Consider the following 21850-nt stretch of genomic DNA (forward strand, 5'->3'; position numbering starts at 1 on the left):
CGAAATGTGACAATCGCCGATAATTTTTAGCCGATCATCCCGTTACCAACCCTGTCGCGGGAGAACTTCTATCTGTACGCGATGACGCGAAGCGATGATAAAAGATGCCCACCTCGCCGCGGTAGCTGCAACATCAGCAGCAACTCAGCAGCGCCGAGGCACCTGCCACCCCTGCGCGCGCGTTATTTACGCTCGGTGGACGCGACCTCCGGTTAAACACATGAAACAAACATGGCGGACACCTCGAACAGCTCCGACACTACTACTGTCAAAATGCACTGCACCGATCACGACGACGAGCCGCAAATGATCGAATCCGATGCCGTTTTCGTGAACGGCGACGCCGAAAAATCGTCGAGCGGGCCGGACCTGCTCCGTCCCGAGGATAATAACTGTGTGACATCTTTAAACGATCAAGGAATATTGCGCAGGAGTAGTTTAATGTCGAAGAAACATCAGCAGCAACAACATCACCAACGAAAGAAAACCGTGTCATTTTCCAGTACATGTTTACCAGCAGAACGCAAGATAGCTAACGGTAAGACAGTGATATTTTTCTAGCTTCATGTACAGGGGTCAGGCTGATTACCGGGGATTTTAGGGGTGTGTGTCGTGCACTGTTGCAATCAATGCTGTAATTACCATGTCCGTGGCATACCCGGTTGTAGTCGATGTAATAGTAATAAACTGGGAATATATTTTTTGTCAGTGACATTGACAACTGTGAACTGGACTGCAGCAGTTTTAGTCAGTAACTGGACGGCAGTGTTTTGTCAGAAACCAGAGTGAGTGCAATTAAGTCAGCGGCTCCGCCACACTGCAATTCAGGCAGTAGGTGCCTAACTGGACTGTGGTGTAGTCAGTAACTACACTGCAGGTTTGGTCAGTAACTGGACTACAGGTTTGATCAGTAACTTGATTGTGTTTTAGGCAGTAGGCTGGTTTGGTCAGTAACTGGACTGCAGGTTTGATCAGTAACTTGATTGTGTTTTAGGCAGTGGGCTGGTTTGGTCAGTAACTGGACTGCAGGTTTGATCAGTAACTTGATTGTGTTTTAGGCAGTGGGCTGGTTTGGTCAGTAACTTGACTACAGGTTTGATCAGTAACTTGATTGTGTTTTAGGCAGTGGGCTGGTTTGGTCAGTAACTGGACTGCAGGTTTAGTCAGTAACTTGATTGTGTTTTAGGCAGTGGGCTGGTTTGGTCAGTAACTTGACTACAGGTTTGATCAGTAACTTGATTGTGTTTTAGGCAGTGGGCTGGTTTGGTCAGTAACTGGACTGCAGGTTTGATCAGTAACTTGATTGTGTTTTAGGCAGTGGGCTGGTTTGGTCAGTAACTGGACTGCAGGTTTAGTCAGAAACTGGACTGCAGGTTTAGTCAGTAACCGGACTGCAGTTTAATTGAAACAAATCGTTTTCCATTAACTGCATCAGCAATTAGATCAATTGAACTGTCATTTGCGTATCCTTGTTGACTTTTTTCAGGCTTTTTTCAGGCTTGCTATTAAAGCTATGAAATAACAGTTCAGATTGACCCGAGCTATTACTAAAGGCTATATCTGGAGTAATAATAATTATTCTGACAAGCTGATAGTGATAAAACACTTTAAACTGTCTAGTTCACATAATGCAATGTAGGTAGGTGCCTAATGCACCGTCATTGCGATGATGAATTTTGAAATTGAAAATGCTCGACAATCTACTGGTCTTAAAATGAACTTACCTGTAACATATATTCTTATTAGACTTAAATACATCTTGAATTCAGTTACAAATTTTGGAAAAGTGCCCTAGTTGCAAAAATTATTGTTAATCCTATAGAATTGCCCTTTTTCGGGTTTCTCTACCCCCCCCCCCCCTCCCAACGCTAGGTACTGCCCTGGATATGGTGCTTAGTTTGTTACAAAAAGTTATTCGAAGGCAATATTATATATTGTCTTATACAGGAATAAGACACTGGATAGAGCCAATTAAACAGATAATTGATGATTAGATCAGCTTTGAGTTAACAACTTGTTTCCTTTATGAGCGTTATTAGGTAGTAATGATAGATACAGCCACTGCATTTCTGTTGTAACTATTCTAAAAATTCGAACGCTAAGTCATATCCCTATAGCCTATTGGTACCGTAAATACGCTGATTAGGCCGACTTCACATTATTGATTCCATCGATTTTTCTACTGTCAAAGTTAGACCAAAAGCTTGCGATTTTTCAAGGGTCCACCTCTTCACTCAGAAAAGACTGAATCTTACCACGAAAGGCATTTAGCGAAAAAATCTGAATAAAGATTTGACGGAAAATCTACATTTTGTCGATACCATTATTGTCTGAAGTGATTGAAAGTATTTCAATGAAAAAGGCCCTATATATTCTTACAGAATAGGCCTCTAAACTGCTATATACTCCTAAGATATCGGCGAGTGACATATGTCTGGAAACCTGACGTAACTTGACGGGGGAGTAGGGAGTGGAAGGAGTGGGAGATCCGAGTCCCCGGGGATACGGATTACCCCCCGAAACGAAAATAGATTCGTCGCGGATTAAAAACAGCCCGAAATACCGCGAATAAGTCGAGTTGGCTCGCTGGCAGCTTACAGGCGTTTGAAGGAGTTATTTGATATGAATGAAAGGACGGATTCACCGACTGCCAGTTTGAAAATGACATTTTAGACGCTTTGTTGTCAATGGAAACGGATCCTGTCGGGTTTCGGCTGGCGCTTCGTTCCCGCGAGTATGAACAAAGAAATATGGCTGCAAAGCAGTCATAGACAGCATGAATACCCGATATCATCATCTATAATCAAGCTACAGGTACGCCCCCTGGTGGCAGTTGCGAAACCTCTATCACTATTCAGAATCTTGATTTTCATGTATTACAAGTTTGTGTTATTTTGTTGTAAACCAAACTCACTCAGTATTTATTAAGTGTTTGTGCTAACCTGGGCCCGGTTTTATAGACAGTATCATCTGCCTGCAGTCGGGTAAATCCTGGGGCTCTTTACCCGGGGAGCTTACCCAATTGATAATGAATTGAGTTAGGCCTAACCCCGGGTTTAAGTTAATACCTATGTCTATAAAACCGGGCCCGGGTTTAAAAATAATACCAGTCTATAAAACCGGCCCTTGGTGTCCACAACCTTCGCCGTGGCGTCATGCTGATTTCTACCCATTCTATCGGCGTCGCCGGCTACAGCGGATATTTTGCTTGTATTCATAATTCATTAATTGATGCTCATATCGCTAGAGAACGGCGTTATGCGTTATGTGTATGAGTATTCCGTGACTTGACGCGCGTGCATGTAATTAGTTTAACGCCGGTTTATTCACGATCTAATATAGATTTATAGTATATCGTTCGTGTGTTCCGATCGATATAGCGCCTGTCGTTGTATTCAATGTGTTTTTTGCCTTCGAGCGTCGACTGTCAATATTATTCATGTATATATATATATATATATATATAGTACCTGATTGTCTCTATTAGTTATTCATCTGACAAATCTGATTCGATTTATTCGCGGCGCCTGAAAAAAATAACTGAACGCTTCAGCGACTGACTTCACAGCTTTGAATATGAACTGTTCCTGCGGTCTGGTTCCACATTTCTAGATCCAGTTCCGTGAAAACGATTTATTTTAGCTCTTAAATTCATTAAGGAGTTTGACCATTATTTGTCAAGCTGTGCCCGGAGCTAGATTTGATTTTACAGAGTTGAAAGACCCCCCGAGTAAAGATTAACCCTATTATAAAAGTAAGGTCCTGATTTTTATGTGAAAAACTCTTATCTTATTTAACGCTATTGTTCATATATCGATATAAACCTCGAATGTTCCCAATTTTCAGGGCGTTATGTAGTCTCGTCAAAACTATGTAGAACAGAAGAACTTGTCCAGTCCTGAAAGTACACTTTGATGTCCAAAAAGGTCTATTCCTGCACGGTGGGACAATTTTTTATGGAAGTTGTCACATCCCGAAAGGACTCTTCGATGTCCAAAAAGGCAATACACATGTATAGGCTTTCGTGTACACCCGCGCTGAGGGGCCAATTTCTAAGAACTTGTCGCATCCCTAAAGGGCACTTCCGCGCCGATATGCACCAATTATCTTTGTTAACAAAATGAAGAAGGACTTGTAAAAGTCTCGTAAGTCTCCTGGAGAAAACTTGCTAAACTCTCCTCAAACTGTGCGGAGTCATAGCAATTTTCATTCATCAGCAAAATGTAGTTTGTTACGAAATGTTATCGATGCTTTCACCATCAGACCCGCCCGAACACTCGTTTAATAGAGTCTATTACCGATTCTAGATAGAATGTATTGTTTAAGCTAAGTGTTTAGGTAACGACTGTTATAACAACTCTTTTCTCGCTAACGAACGTTGATTAATTTGTCGATCGACGGCGCGAATAGAAGTTCGCCGTTTATCGACGACGCGACTCGCCGTAATCGGTGGTTATTCGCAACCGATCTTCGTTGAACCGGTCGCAGTGACACTTTCCATACTTAAATAACTGTCACAAATTTGATTTTTTTTTTTTACAAGAAGAGCTAGATAATTTTAAACGAAAAGCACATATTTCTTCAAGGTTTGTCTTTATTACCTGGAAACTACAGATTTTCAAAATTTCAGAATGCGCTTTTTGTTTCAAAATGCCCTTTTATAAGTTGTGCTTCCCTCGTCAGTGGTCCTTGTGGATCCGCACCTGTTATCATTATGAGTATAGTGGGAATTTGTATATATCCACATCAGTACTCTCAACCTCTCAACCTATTGTCTTATATTCGCCTCCACGGTTTATTGCTGCAACAAACGCCACCTGTTGCCGCCGCAGTCGCTATTGTGTCGATTACGGATGATTTAATTTCATTTTGATTAATGACGTTTATATTCAGTGAACACTATGAGAGTGAGACCGATTGAATCGATCTAATCCGTTTAATAACCCCGCTATAATGAATTCAATATCAACCAGACTCCCACATCTACCAGAGCAGCTGCAGCTGCAGTTACATTTACATCTGTGACAGCAGCTACAGTTACATCTACGTCAGTTGCAGTTAGATACATTTACCACAGTAGCTCCAGTTACATTTACATCTACGACAGCAGCTGCAGTTACATTTACATCTACGACAGCAGCTGCAACTACAGTACATCTACTTCAGTTGCATTTATATCTACTTCAGCAACAACAGTTACATCTACAACAGCTGCAGCTCCAGATGCATCTACCACAGTAGCTCCAGCTACAGTTTCATCTATTTCAGCAGCTGCAGCGCTGGTTACATCTTTGACCGCAGCTATGGGTCATATTTACGGCGTATCCTGCCTTACGTCCACCACAATGAAATGAAGGAGTATACTGACGCCAGCTCGATGTCCGACCGGGTAACCACGCAGTAAATCATGTGTATACAACTCCTAGGTCTTTCGTTTACTTAGCTTTTGGTATTCCTAATGGCGTACTGGTGGCCATTCATAACCCATATGAGTAGTAAATCTTGTATGGACAACTTAGGGGCCTTTCGAACTCGGTCACATTTGCTGTGGGTATGTTTTCGAGTTCACAACTGTTTAAATCGACCACATCAGCTATTCTGTGATGCTGTGTTAGAATGTAATTGAATTTAGTGGAACAAATATCTGCATCTTATTTGCATCGTGGATGGTTTATTTATTACCGCGCAGCGAGCCAACGCCCAATGGCGCTCGATAAACAGCGGTTCGCAACAGTCAATATCTGTTGTTATTTTGATCGGCTATTTCCGAGCTCTTCTTGTAGCGAATACTGAGGATATAGCCTTTGATATTTTACCAAGGCGACATCGGCGTCCCGATCATTGAGCCACACACTAGAGGGCGCTATGATATATACTCCTTATGCGTGTGAAAAGTTGTTAAATGGAATACGAACTGGATTTCTAGATACAAATCTTTTCAAACCAGTGATTGCTTAGATATAAGATCCACTTTCTCACTCCGTGTATTGTACAGATTCCGCTGAAAATTGATTTACTGATTGGAAAAGTTAATTTCATTGAAATATAGAATAAAAGTAACGAAACGAGAAGTACTATATATAGTTTAACTAGTTTATTTGATGCACTAGCTTTCGCTATTAATGTATAGAAGCTTCATCGACTTCATCGAGTCTTGCATCTTGTGAGGAAGATGTCCCTCTGAACTAGAGCAAGTTGTTTTCTTCGTGTTGACTATTCTCCATTTCTGGCGGCTGGTAGTTGTACTAAAACATGAATCTACGAATCTTGTAATATAGAAGAAATCGGAAGCGCTGTAACTGCCGAGTATAACCACCAGACACCTAGCAGATCCTCTCAGAATCCTCACTCGCAGCGCAGTTCCTCATTCTGTACGGCGAATCTGGTGGCACCGACACGCAGGATTGAGACAGCGTCAGTCAGTCTCTTGTGTCGATACATCATCGGTAAAAGTGGTTTTTTGGTGCCGTGGAATTAATGTCTTAGGAATCCATTAAGGCATTAGTCACGGCGACTCCAACGACTTCGCATTATCTCGGCCTGTTGCGTCGATTCTGTTTGCCTCTTGTATGTATAGACATCTATTTGCCACAATCTGTCGGATAAGAACTTAGTTAAGCTAGTAAAGAATCCTCTAATTTTCTACCTTTATCCATCGGTTTCGTCAGACGGTCGATCTGATTCTTTCGTTGATATCTTCGTGTGTTGGCTTATTTTTTGGTTATATGTCATATGAAAGCGTCTGCGTTGCAAAGCTTTTCTTCAAGCTTACAAAAGTAGGAATTGAAACGTGAAACCGTAGAGATTTAGCAATTGTTCGGGTGAATGGAGAAATTAGTTTTAAAGTAGATAATCGAACTGCGTCACGGTTTTGATGAATTAAAGGTCTAATTTTGCATGACTGATATTGATGTCAGTATTTCAGAGTTACGGAACTGAACGCGCTGTTCATCATATAATTTTACAATTTATTTTCCGACAAACGGAAATGAAGTTTTCGTTTCTGCGATGATGAAGTTTAGTCTCAGAACGTCGGAACTGTCAGAAAATGAATTCTTAAATCATCAACTGTGGGTTTTTTGTTCATTTAATGCGCCTTTTTTTAATAGCTTGGTTTACGGGAACTGTCTGCCGAAATTTGAAGAAAAGTCAAATAAAAAAGTATTTTTTGTAGAATTTTTATTCTGTCTGTGGAATAAATTCAGTGAAAAAACGAGGAAAAAAACAATTTTTGCCACGAAATGGGAATCCTGGCTTGAATGGTGAAAAACGCGAGGTTCTTTTTTGATCACAGTGTGCAGAATTTGAACTTTCTAAGAATCATTTGTTTGGACATATGTATATATTTCAATAGGTCTACCCCGCTATTAAAAAAAGGCCTTAATGTAGCATTTCAATGTCCGTCAACTAGGTATACGAAGGCCATGGCGTACTCGCCCCATTATGGCAAATGGCAGATTCATTAGTCTTCTCGCGATACGTCAGTCTGAAAAATAAATCAGATTTATGGATGATATCGAACGTTTTAGATATTTTACCCGTATGAAAACCGGGTATTGTCAGAGTGGTTGCGGGATACAGCGAGCATACGGTCGGCTTTGTTATACACAGTTCTCTATCAGTAGATGGAGAATGATCGTATCAATGTCAGAGTATAATAAAACGCAGGCAGTTCTCTCCGTTCTATCGGCGGCGCGTTGTCATCCCCGGGTCGGGTCTATCGACTCTTTCATCACGCGAAAACAAGAACGGCTCTGATTATTATGCATGAAAAAACCCGATACTAAACATCGTTCGGTCGGATCTCTCGTTTGTCGTGCGTTTATCTCTCTCTCTCTCTTTCGTAGTCGTGCGTTGTTTGTGTGCAAACATTTCTTATCTGTATGCACAATAACCGATAACGGAACGAAACTGAACGGTCGATCGCGATGGCGGCAACGCTGGCTGAAAGTGTGTGTTAGCAAGACAAGAATAGTACTGGGTAGCATTCTAAGACAAGAGTAAAACAGGGTGGCATTCTTAGTCTGCTAATATTAAGACCAGAGTAAAACAGGGTAGCATTCTGGACCACTAATATTAAGACCGGAGTAAAACAGGGTAGCATTCTGGACCACTAATATTAAGAAAGGAGTAAAACAGGGTTGCATTCTTAGCCCGCTACTATTGCGACAGTAAAACCGGGTAATTTTCGAAGCCAGCCAAACAGTAGTAATGATAACATTCACATCCCGCTTCTTTTCTATCTCTTTGAATCTCTGAGTTATCTTGTGTCCTCTTTATCTTGTGAATCAGAAGTCACTAGAGTTGATCAGGAGAAAATACCTACTCGGTCATAAAAAGTCTTCAAGTATATATCGGATTTTGCGGGAGAGGACGAAGGCCTGTTTCTCGATTATAAAGTTTCTTGGTTATGCCAGCACTTGTGATGAATGTGATTAGACATAGGATATCTAGGCTTGCATAGAATTTTGATTGGGCTCTCAACGAGTAATGCTTATCTTCCCAATTTTTGCCAAGTTTTGCCTTTTATTTATATCATTCGTCACGGTCTAGTACTACAGACGATTCCATGTTTTGTTGATAACATATGAAATGAATTATTCATTTCCTTGTTGATTGTGTTTGTTAAACAAACTCATTTTTGTCTGTCTGGGGGTTGTTTGTCTAAGGATATCTCTTTCAGCATGGTGGTAGTCATTCCACGCTTTAAGATATAAAGTCATGTCATCATATGGTGATCGTTAGCAGCATTCAGACATGGTCCGGACTGAAATTGTTCCGCTTTTTGGTCTGTACTAAGTTTACAGGCAAAAGTATTTAAAGTTACGAAAATAGTTTTGGACCTGGCAATTTTGTTGGTCCCGGCGGACTAAATTCTAAAACGAGTTTTAATTCTATGATTTCTGTCACTGATTGGCTCACATTGCACTCAGCGATCGAAACGGTGTTCCTTGTTCAGCGTGAAACACTGACACAATAAAAAAGATTTTCCAATCCCGTCTTGTTTCTTGTTGCAGAGCGATGCACACATCACATAGAAAGACAGAAAAACAGATTTTTTGTCGAATTCTCATGTTGCACGTTAGGCTTAACAAGGACGCAATAAAAAAAAAAACTTGGTCATCGATCAGTTCGAGTATACATCAACTCAGGTGTTGTTTGTCGTGAAATGGACTCAGTCATGAAAAAGCTAGATAACGCTTAAAACGCGATAGAAAAAAAACTTGGTCATTGATCAGTAGGTAGTTCTACGTGTCTCGGGAAGGAGTGAGGTTTAATCAATCAGTTGAACTCAGGCGAGGAATGACCCGGTGAATAGTCCTCGTTGATAGTCCTCCGCATCGTCCTCGTCGCCGTCGGACACTTCAATTGATTATCGGTTATCGTGGAAGCGCGATCTGCAAGAATTAGATAAACAAGATGTTTTTCCGCGATGAAACCGCGTACGCCGGAGCTCTCCTCGAAATGTGCGCTTAATTCGACCGTAAATTTGAAGTGTACTCGTTATACGTTCAAATTCAAGTTCAAGTTCAAGTTCAAACTTATTTCACAGAAAGCATGACCGGCTATTTATACAGCCTGAGAGAAAAAACAAACAATAAAATTTACAATTTTTAAAAAAGCGCAATTATCAAAAGAGAAGGAGAACAGTAGCTCTCTGAGTGGGCCAAGCAAACCCTTTAGGCCGCTGTCGCAAGCACCCAGGGAAAAAAAACGAAAGGAAAATGAAGAAAAAAAGGGAAAGGAAATGAGAGTTGATAGTTTTCGTATATCGGTGCTGTTGCTGCTGTTGTTCATTCGCTAATGATGAAAGCCCCCGCGATGAAGCAATTGTGACTGAACGCTTTGAGTCTTTTGATCGACTATGTCAGAAGCGTACTCTTGATCAGTAGGTTCGCTGTCGTTGCTCGTCACTCTTCTATATACTAATAAGCTGTTCTTTTCGGTCACTGCGTCTCATCGTCAAAATTGGCAATACCGCAATCAGTGGTGGCACCTTTATCAGAGCGGTCGGTCGTCTCTTACGAAACTCTGTCGTTTCGACGCATGGTCGCGGGATCAAAATATTCTGCCAGTCAGTCCTCCATCCAATAATATCAAGTAATAGAAAATAGAAAGTTATGTAAAACCATCAAATTATTGTGGGTACACTGTAGCAAATAATAGTAGATACACTATAGCAAATAATAGTAGATATATATACCGTGGTATCCTTGAAGTAAGTGGACTGATTACTTCACGCTGTATCAAATGATTGTGGATTCACTGTCTCAAATGATAGTGGGTTCACTGTATCAAATGATAGCCGATTCACTGTCTCAAATGATAGTGGGTTCACTGTATCAAATGATAGCCGATTCACTGTCTCAAATGATAGCGGATTCACTGTATCAAATGATAGTTGATTCACTGTTTCAAATGATAGTGGACACAATGTCTTTTCAAGTTCTTGTAAATACTCTGTATCAAATAAATATGGACAGTGTGTATTGAATAATAGTAGATATACTATATTGAATAATTAATGAGTTGACTATTTCTTACTGTTATTTGTCTATCTTGTATCACAGACGCCTGCGGCAAACTCTGTGCTTACATATTTCATCATCTTGTCATAATCTAAATTGTAATTATGTCGTAACTAATCAGATTATATTAGATGTTGTCGATTACGGATTACGTTTTAACCACATTTACATTTACTGAATTATTAACATACAGCAAAGCGTATCGGAGTATAGCTGAAACGAGCGAGCAAGCTAGCGAGCGTTCAGATTCGAGAGTCACGTTTAACCTTTAATTGCCCGACCAGTACTTGTTGATGGAATATTGAAGAGGTGAGGCGAGTGAAGGGAAGTATAATAGAGGAGTGAATTCCAGTGAAGCTGAATTGGATTTGTGTCAATATGTGATTAATGAAATGAATATGAAGTAATTGACCTATTCTGCTATTAGTTGTCAGCTACTGCTGATGCTGTTGATCTTGCTACTGCTGATGCTGTTGATCTTGCTACTGCTGCTGCTGCTGTTCATCTTGCTATTGCAGCAGCTGCTACTGCTGATGCTGATGCTGTTGATCTTGCTATTGCTCTGCTGATGCTATTGCTGTTGTTGTTGCTGCTGCTGTCAATGACATATTGATATTTCTAAATCTGAGAATTCGAAGTGTACAAAATTTTCAATTTCGCGCATGCTTATGATATCCTGAAAGGTAACAACAGCTAATGCGAATGAAAACCCCACTTTTAAGATGTTGCAACATAACAGTATTTGCCATAGGGGGATTATTACCTTCATTCACCCTGAAACATTGTATGACTGTCTTTTGATCATTTTGAAATGTACATGATAGGTATTAGTTTAGTGTCTGAAACAGAGGACAGACAAGTTAAGCCAGCCTGTGAAGTAAAGGCTTACATAAGACACCAAAAAATACCAAAAGAAACATGATTAATTAAGTAATGGCATTGCACTACCGGAGACAAGTCAAAATATCTTAAGATTCACATACCTACATATTTTATTAAAGACTCATTTAGGAAGCCACCAAAGCAGTTTTTTGCTGAGCTAGTAAACAAATCCTCAACATGATCAGTTTCTTTGATACCAGAGAGAAGATCATTGTGATATCTAAGGGTTTTTAGCCTAGAACTTCAAATTGTTCGATTCATCGACCATGAATTTAAGAATTTATAGATATTATATGGTATGTGATCTCCCGTAACTATAAATACCATGTTGGATCTCAGGAATTTGGAAACTTGAGATATGCTGTGCCCGTGGAGACCAAAGTCCTTTACTCTACCGAACATGTCCTGTGCCTGTGAAGACCAGGTCCTTTACTCTACTGAAGATGTCCTGTGCCTGTGAAGACCAGGTCCTTTACTTACTGAAGATGTCCTGTGCCTGTAGAGACCAGGTCCTTTACTTACCAAAGATGTTCCCATGCCCGTGCCTGCCAGTTCATCAAATAAACACAGGCTCCCAGATCACAAACACAGGCTCTCAGATCATGAACAGAGACTCCCAGATCATAAACACAGGCTCCCAGATCATAAACACAGGCTCCCAGATTATAAACACAGGCTCCCAGATCATAAACACAGGCTCCCAGATTATAAACACAGGCTCCCAGATCATAAACACAGGCTCCCAGATTATAAACACAGGCTCCCAGATCATAAACACAGGCTCCCAGATCATAAACACAGGCTCCCAGATCATAAACACAGGCTCCCAGATCATAAACACAGGCTCCCAGATCATAAACACAGGCTCCCAGATCACAAACACAGGCTCCCAGATCACAAACACAGGCTCCCAGATCAGAAACAGAGACTCCCAGATTATAAACACAGGCTCCCAGATTACAAACACAGGCTCCCAGATTATAAACACAGGCTCCCAGATCATAAACACAGGCTCCCAGATTATAAACACAGGCTCCCAGTAATGATCTATTTCCCAAAATCAGTGAGTAATTTGTATTTGGTGTGGTATGTGTACATTAGTGATTTGTTGTTCTATTCAGTATGTACTGACTGACTATGTTAGAGTTGTTTTCATTACCGTTCTGTTTTCACGGCGGAGCGTTCATTTTCGTGCTAATACACATTTATCAGAAGCACAGTTTATTACCCGGCCTCCCGACTGTGTTTTGTTATTAACGCAAAACTACCGGCGGATAATTTTTTCCGCTCTGCTCAGCAGCGGCACGAGCAACAGCAGCAGCAGCAGCAGCAGCACGGAGCGCAGCCATTCTTTCCCAGATGACCGTGACGGATGTTCTAATTTCCTGTTCGCTGAATCTGAATTCTGTTATTTTGTGGAATTTCTCAGTCGAGATCGTACAAGAATAGCAGCCTACAACCTGGTAGTAGAAGTGAAATCATAAGAACAACTCCCCTCCCCCCAGCCCCTAAAATGTTAAAACTATATTTGTCGTTCTTGTGGTTGCAGGCAATTTCCATAGGACCCTCAAATTTGTACTAAAGGCGCTTTATCAGTAAGGGTACCAAAGATTCTGAAAGAAGGAATTTTCATTCTGGTGAATTGGCACTCAAAATGCATCTTTAACAACCTTAATTTCTCCAGCAATCTACACTACTACCTGGATGCTTTCTTATCATCAAGTTTCCCTAAAATATTTCATTTCAAACAAGACCCTCAGAATTTGTTCCCCCCCCCTTTCCCCCACTCTAGTGAATTTCCGAGTCTCCGGGGAGCGTGGGAATCTGATCGCTAATGATCTCAATGATCGATTGATCGGTCTAATCTCAGTCGACACCCGACGACGGGGACGGACGCCGTACGTGTCGTCGGTCGGTCGAACGAAGTAACGCTCGTCTGAAGATGGTTTTGTGATTCGTTGAATCGGTTCGACGATTCGCGCGCGCTCGAACGTCGGATACAAAACGCCGACGATAAACAATCAATGGAGGACGGACGACTCGAAAACGATTCATCTCTCGTCTGTCAGCGACGTCTTATCTTCAGACGGTCGTTCCGCCAGAACCGGCGCTTCTGATGATCAACTGCGGCCAGACAGCCAGCGCGCTCACGCGTTCATTAAAGATAAGTTTCCAGTCGGTCGGAATTCAGGTCACGGTTCGACGGTGTTGACACCGGGATAGGTTTGGGATAGGTTCGCGTTTGTTCGGGTAAATGACCGAAACGTGAGCCCGATTCCGGTCACGGTCTAGCCCGTGCAGCACGAAACGATGAGTAAACACGAAACACAAGTGTTTCTGTGTTTCTGGTGCTTTTTCACACCAAACTGTATACTGAAACACCTGAGTTATGCCACACGGACTGACTGATCAATGATCAAGTTTTTTTTTTATATCGCGTTTAAGTTTTGGGACTAGCTAGGCAAGAATTCAACAAAAAAGAAAGTCATTTTCTGTCTTGTTACGTGACTGAGAAACAAGAAACACTTGAGAAAAATTGGCTTATGTTTCTCAAGACAAGAAACAGTGTTTATCAAAACGTGTTTCAATTGTTGTATATGGATGTCAGAGTAGCTAAACAAGAAACAGTGAAACAGTGGCACTGTCTGTTTCCACAGTGACACTGTCTGTTAAGTGAAACAGTGGCACTGTCTGTTTCCACAGTGACACTGTCTGTTCATTATATGTTTCATCTGGTATTTTTGACAGTCTATCATGACTCCATCAAGAGTAGTTTTTTTTTTCTCACGGCAAATATCCTGCTGCACTTAATATTCATGAAACTCGATCGTTGCATCAAGTAGTCAATATAGCTACTGATATACTGTCACGCAGAACATGAAAAACTCTTCCATGACATGTTGGAGATATTCCACGGCAATCAGCTGCCATCTGTACGTATAACACAGAGTCCAGTTTATTTAATCATTTATAGTCCTGTCGCTGCTCGGCATGTTTTTCAAGGCCATTCCTCGTGAAAATTCAACAGATATGCAGCGGTTGTTAGCCCTTACAGTGCTGACAAATTTATACCCTAAAGTGCTGGAGATTATTTGAATTTTACAACAAATTCCATCCCAGTGTGTTGAATAAGTGGCACTCTGCTTTATTGCGTCTACACCGTGGTGCGGTGTATCATTAGTTGCTAATATTTCACTATGTTTGGCAGGTGCTGCCATTTTTCATAAGACACAAAAGCTAATTATATATGCTAATTATATAAGATATGCAGATCGAGAAAAAAAGGTGAACAAAATTTTGATCGGGTTAGATCTGTTACACCCGCCATCTGGTGGCTTAACTGCGAGATTTCCATCGGCTGTGATTTCATTATAGGTAAATTTCATTTGAAACAATCCACAGTCTTTCAGTTCAGCGAGATTGAGAATCAGGTTAATTCAGCGTGTGGAAGATCTAATTGTTATTAGCGGTAATCAATGTATCCCGCATTCCCCGGCTATAGAGGCAGTAATTGAATTAATGCCAATTGCCCCGCAGGTCGGAGCAGGTCTCGGCTTATTTTATCTTTCATCGTACAGCTCGGGCCCCGCATCAACCCTCCTTATTAGATTTTACCAGGCAATTTACCGACAGTAGCTTGTATGTACGTATAAATATATAAATAGCATATCAGTGCTAAGTATAAACGAATGGAGAATTATTACATAATATCCACAGTTTAAAACTTTGTTTTCCATTTCTGTTTGTTCATTTAAGGCCCGCCCCTCCCGTGAAGAGGGGGGGGGGGTTGTGGGCAATTTTCCATATTTGTCATTCTAAGTCTTATTTCTATAGGTTAAGAACTAAGATTAGATTCGATTTACTGCGATGAATATTATTAGCCTCAGTACAGACTGGTACTGACTGATATTAATCTCATTATTCAGAGTTAGTAAGTAAACACCCACAGTGTTAATGATTGTAATATTCAATTTCTGAATGATTCAAAGTTAACAAAACAACCAAAAAAAACCAAGAGATGGAGAAAAAAAATCAAAAACTTTTCAGAAAAAATTCTTTTTCTCTGATGACTAAACTGTCAGAATGTTTTCTAATCATCAACTGTAGGATTTTACTTAGGAGGCTATCAGTATTCAGGCACGTGTAACAGGCATTCATGAATTCGCGACAAAAAGAATTACAGGGATATTATAGATTATGAGGTATAGTTATTATGTCATCGGTTAGATCAGAGAGGTGGCTTCAACCTCCCTGGTTAGATTCGTAATGCGATTGAGTTGAGCATGCTGATCTAATCTTGTGAGTGTATTGATGTTTTCTCCCAGGGAGCTCAACGCATCCATCTCTCCATCTCAAGTCGTATTTGTGTGCTGGCTCGTGTGTAGATTTTAATCGAGGAGAATTGTGGTATTTATTATTCGTCATTCAGGTTTCGTTTGAAAATCTTCAAAATTTACAATGTATTGCGTGTCTATCTGAGCGTCCATCTGTCTGTCGAGCTGAAAGCTGGTTAGTTGTCGAATAAACACTATAATCCGTGTAAACTGTAGATAAACGAAGAAATCCCACACTTCGAATTTGAAATTGTACTATCAAATTTATTATTACGAAACCGGAAAGCTGGTGTTTCAGCGTTACGTGCGAGCGTATGCTGTGTTAACTATCGCTCATATATATAAGGATAAAAACAAGTTTATAAGAAATCATTGTTTATTTCCGAATGCAAACGTCTTTCTGAACAAATTAATCATTTTACAATTGGTAACCGCAATTTTGTGAGGGGACTTATGTCCCGTATTGTTGGGTCATTTTTCTCTGTTTTCTAAGAACTATTTCTTTTCTAAAGATCATTAATGATACGTGTTTTATTATATTTTGCTGGTCCCTTGGTGGATTTTGACAACTTTAGCAACATTCAAACCTTGGGAATCTCTAGTTTTCAGTTATGTCAAATTGATTTCTAAAATTTGCAACACTGAGGCACGAGAGAGTGAAAACTGTAGTCAACTGTAGTCGATTACAGATCAAGCCAGACATTAGATTTGTTTTAGTATAACAAGGCTCTGAAAGTAGGTTGTAGCATAACAAGGCACTAAGTAGGTTCTAGTGTAATAAGACACTGAAAATAGGTTCTATAACAAGGCACTGGAAGTAGGTTCTACTATAACCAGGTACTGAAAATAGGTTCAGTATAACCAGGTACTGAAAGTAGGTTCTATAACCAGGTACTGAAAGTAGGTTCTATAACCAGGTACTGAAAGTAGGTTCTATAACCAGGTACTGAAAGTAGGTTCTATAACCAGGTACTGAAAGTAGGTTCTATAACCAGGTACTGAAAGTAGGTTCTATAACCAGGTACTGAAAGTAGGTTCTATAACCAGGTACTGAAAGTAGGTTCTATAACCAGGTACTGAAAGTAGGTTCTATAACCAGGTACTGAAAGTAGGTTCTATAACCAGGTACTGAAAGTAGGTTCTATAACCAGGTACTGAAAATAGGTTCTAGTATAACCAGGTACTGAAAGTAGGTGCTTTAACAAGGCACTGGAAGTAGGTTCTAGTATAACGAGGCACTTGCATTGGAACAATTTTAGCTTGTAATTTTTCGTCACTCATGTGCGAAGTCAGGTTTAAATTGTTACACTTAATTCGTCTTAAATCAGCAATCAAATCAGCAATCAAATCAACGGCTTGCATTCGTACAAATGAATTTATTCATCTACGCTGTTTAGACTTGAATCATACTTAATAGATGTATACCGTGCAGGGAACCGGAAGATTTCCCTATAACTGATCAACGCATTCTCCGACCGACCAGAATGATTCGCTATTAAATCAAATCAATACGATATGAAATTAATTCGAATGACTACTATACGTTCAATCTATTATTCAATAATTTTCATAATCGCATTTGTGCGAACTCGCCGCGAACTTTCCTTCCTGGTAGTGATTTGGGCCTGGCTGCGACCTGGTCATGCAGTAAGCCACATTCGTAAGCCGTGATTTTCAGCCCGTGCCAAGTCAGGCCGGGAACAACAGTCGACACGGGTGTTAAACAGGCCCGTGCCTGTAAGCCACGACATAAAACGTCTGACCAAATTTTGGTACTGGTCAAATTATTGCGCGTGAATTGCAACTGGTTCCGGAATGAATCACTGTTTCTAGAACGGAACGGACTAAATATGGATCATGTTAAATGATTTAATGTGAATGCAGCCGTAGAAAACTAAATTCACTCATTATTGGCGCTCGGGATGCCCTTTTATCGAATTGCTTTGCCCTGAAAAAAAAAACACAAATTCGGAGATGTTGCCGCTGGATCCGTTTCTGTGCATCGATATCAATGACGATTTTACACGAAACAAAGCTTATATTTTCCGTACGTTTGTGTACGTATATATATATATATATATATATATATATATATATATATATATATATATATATATATATATATATATATATATATATGCATGCATGCATGCATGCATGCATGCATGCATGCATACATACATACATACATACATACATACATACATACATACATACATACATACATACATACATACATACATATATATATAGGACTTAATGTTTGATGTTGTCTGAATACGTTCCGTCCCTACTTGTAACCGATCAACTAGGGGATATATATATATATATATATATATATATATATATATATATATATATATATATATATATATATAAATATATATATATATATATATATCCAAAGAAACACTAAATTAAGTCAGTCTTTTGGATCATTAGATCCTCGGTCGGTCGCAGCCCTCTCTGAGGTGAATTTATTATCTGCGCAGCTCTGTGTGTACGTGCATCTGGCAGAGACGCGAATGTCGTTTGACCTGTCGGCTCGGCCGAGGCTGACTGATCAAAGCCGGCTCTGATGTGAGGAGGACACTGCGAAAATCAAGATATGCATTCGATTATTTGTGTCGTCGCGGACGATGTTGTTTGCTAAACGTGTCTCGCATATGACGGCGGGGAAAAAGATCAGCGCGTTCTCATTATCGGGGCCTTTCAGGATATAAAATGTACAGGTGACAATATTGATGTTTTTTTCTCCCATTGCGCGACTCCAGGGGTCGAATCCAGGGTGGGCAATATATCTTGAAAAGGGCATAATCTCTTGTCACCGACAAGGCCTTAGAGTGTATGCATGCAGTGATTGAACGTAGCCTCCTAAAATCCTGTACTTCGATTTAAACAAAAAATTCCGTAAAATCGACCACACAACTACGGTTTATCTGTATTTCGATATCCGATTTAAAATCGAACCCCCTGTTTTCGCTCCCGGCAGGTGTGGTGGCTTTGTAAGGGACACGCAATCAACAAAAATCAAATGAAATTTACCAACTAAGTAAATAAAGGGGTCAATCCTTATTTTAAGATTTAAAAAATCCCGGCGTATGGGAAAAGATGGGTTAAGGCGTATTGAACTGATTTCAAATAGATAGGTGGAAAGAATCAGAATTTTCTGGCTGCTTTTGGTTCTGAAGATGATGGATTCAATCTGAAAAGATGGGTTAAAGCACGCTGACTCGTCGTATATATACTTCGTAAATGTGTCGGAAAGTTGAACGCGTGACTAATTTCGATGAGGATTATTAAATTTTCAAAGCCTCTGTTCTTCGTCGTTGTTGTTGTTATTCAGCTGCGACGAAGCGAATTGAAACGAGTCGTGTGTAAACTGCTTCAGCTGCGTTAGATTTCTTCAATTTTCGTTCTTCGGATCGCGTGCGCACGCGTTCTAAGATTTCTTCATTAAGATATCGAGGTTGTCGCGTCGTCGATGAATTCGGTTCTCGTTTTTTTTTTTTTTTCGGAAAGAAAAATCAACATCTACTGTCTGAAAACTGTCGTTAAACCGCTTTTCGAAACTTTTGAGAGAAGGGCACGGATGATTGCGACGATGATACGAGCGACACGGTCTAGATGTTTCGGGTTCCGGTTCGAACGGATTGATGGCCGCGAGATCGCATCGGTTACGAATCATTGCGCGATGAAATCGCTCAGAATGAAGACGTATTAGACGACGGTAGAAATTACAGTCAATAACATTTGACGTATGATATTTCAGTTGCTCTAGATATTACGTATCGGTGATCGATGATGGCAGCGACCGTGGCGCGGTCGGGGAACGGCGGTATCGGTATTCGGTATAGATGTAATTACTAACTACGACTGCGTCGGTCAGCGCGGTTTCCCAGCAGCAGCAGCAGCAGCGGTGGTAGCAGTGTTGTCTTGTCTTACTCGGCATGTTTGTTCTGTTGAGTGGTGACGATGTGTTTCGTGCAGACTACGACATTCGACATTCGTGTTCTTACCGAGTACGCAATTAATGCTTCGAATCTGTTTCGATCGATTCGTAGAATGCACTACAAATATTAACTCACTCCAGTGACAGTTCTCTTCATTCTTGATCTATGAGCATTCTCCTCTCCTCTCTTCGCTCTCCTCTCTCTTCGCTCTCTCCTCTCTCTTCTCTCCTCTCTTCGCTCTCCCCTCTCTCCTCTCTCTTCTCTCCTCTCTTCTCTCTCTTCGCTCTCCTCTTTCTTCCCTCCTCTCTCTTCGCTCTTCTCTCTCACCTCTCCTCTCTCTTCTCTCCTCTCCCCTCTCCCCTCTCCCCTCTACTCCTCCCTCTTTTCACTTTCTTCTCTCTCTTATTTCCTCTCTCATCTTTCTCACCTCTTCCTCTCTTTCTTCCTTTCTCCTCCCTCTTCTCCCCTCTCTATCTTCTCTCTTCTCTTCTTTCTTCTCTTCCTCATTCTCTTCCTCTCTTCTCTCTGGCCTCTCATGTGGATGTGGGTAGTGGTAACATATTGTTGCCAGTCTGTTGTTAAAAGGCTGCGTTTGATAATCGTACACTGGATACAGAGGAATTTTACCTGCATTTCTATTTCTGATGCCCAGATTATTTACATCAGATCGCCACATCGCATATAAGTACACATTCGTATGTTGTAGTGTGTCAGTGGCTGATCCAGGGGGCGTCGGTGTGTGCCCCCTATTTTCTATACTTTTTAATTTTTTTTCATTTGAATTCAATGAGATGTTAGTTGTATTCAATCTTGGAGAATACCGGCGTTAGAGTCTATATTGTATAATACGAGCGAACTGACGGATCGTCGCTTGCCGCAGTAAGCGTTCCTCGGGTCTTCATTGATTTGAGTGGATGGCGATCGAAGTGAAGATTTACGAACCCGGCGACGTAATCCCGTCGTCAATCTAATATGGCTGCGACTAGTTGACGGCGTATGCGGCCGGTTCAAGGCTTTTATCGTCGCGGCCGGCTTCGTTCCGACGATAATCTCCTCGATAAACGAATCACTCGAAACTTCGTTTTTGTCGCGCGAAGAAGAACTAATCGTATGTGAACATCTGTAAAGAGTTTCGGTCGGATTGCGCGGGCTGAATCTAAATCGCGGGTTCGATTGACTAGGCCGACTTGGGAGCGTAACCTAGGTTCGCACTCCCCGAGATATGAACAAGAAAACAAACCTCGATGCCTTGAAGAAAAATAGCATATGTTGAATTGATGAAATCGAGTGTTAAGGATCAATTAAGTTATTTTGAATTTGAATATATCGAGAATTGAATTTAATTGAATTGACCGGTCACCAGTTCAGCCCCAATGTCGATGATATATAGGGCGCATTCACTCAAAATTCATTATTTTAAAAAATGCATTTGAAAATAAAACAGAAAATAAGGGTCATAAACTATATTCGATTACAAAATAAACATCAAAATTCATAATTGTTACTTTGAAACAACAATATTGATGACATATTGCACATCGACTCACACAGAACCCCTTTTAGTAGGTATCATTGTATATAAACATTATTGTTATGGTTTTTACAGCATCAAAAACTGAATGTATTTTCTACTTGTAAAATGCAACTAGTAAAATAACGCGCACATGCAGGGCTGGTGGCTAGACATTGCTGAAATACAGCGACGTCGCTGAGCTACGAAATGCTATTTCTCGTCGTTTTTATTGGAAATTAAAGAATGGACACTCCACGCCTATTGGCGGCCGTGTACGCGGAATTTGAAGACCGTAGGTGCCGAGACTTAGCGTGACAATTATTTCTTCGCCATCGTCAATTATATTATGACGGTGTAGTTATCGAGTTTTAACAAGTATTTGTAGCACCTTACAGTAATTACTAAACCCTCTCACAACTCACAATGATTATCAGCGATCGGTCCACGGCGTTATTTGGCAGTATTTTTTTCTCGATGGATTCTTATCCTGACAAGGCGCGACTACCCGGGATTCATTACGAAAACAAGTTGCTCGTTAGGGGGCCTGCTGCTTCAGGAAATCAAATTTGCCCGCATTACGAGGACTTTTTACCCCTCGGATGTAGGTATTATCCTCATATTGTATCCGTCTGTTCAATT

The 21850-nt window shown here is 40.6% G+C and overlaps 1 protein-coding gene across 1 annotated transcript in view; it reads left to right on the forward strand.

Annotated features, from left to right (window-relative positions):
* The first annotated feature begins 310 nt into the window (after window positions 1-310).
* The window catches only part of LOC141912571 (inactive phospholipase C-like protein 2), a 76218-nt gene continuing 54678 nt past the window's right edge, over window positions 311-21850 (forward strand). The window contains exon 1 of the mRNA XM_074803855.1: window positions 311-538. Within this exon, the coding sequence (XP_074659956.1) occupies window positions 442-538 (97 nt within the window). The 5' untranslated portion in view covers window positions 311-441. The remainder of the gene's footprint in view (window positions 539-21850) is intronic.

The sequence above is a fragment of the Tubulanus polymorphus genome, chromosome 11 (genome assembly GCF_964204645.1).
Source record: "Tubulanus polymorphus chromosome 11, tnTubPoly1.2, whole genome shotgun sequence".
In the NCBI taxonomy this organism is placed as follows: Eukaryota; Metazoa; Nemertea; class Palaeonemertea; order Tubulaniformes; family Tubulanidae; genus Tubulanus; species Tubulanus polymorphus.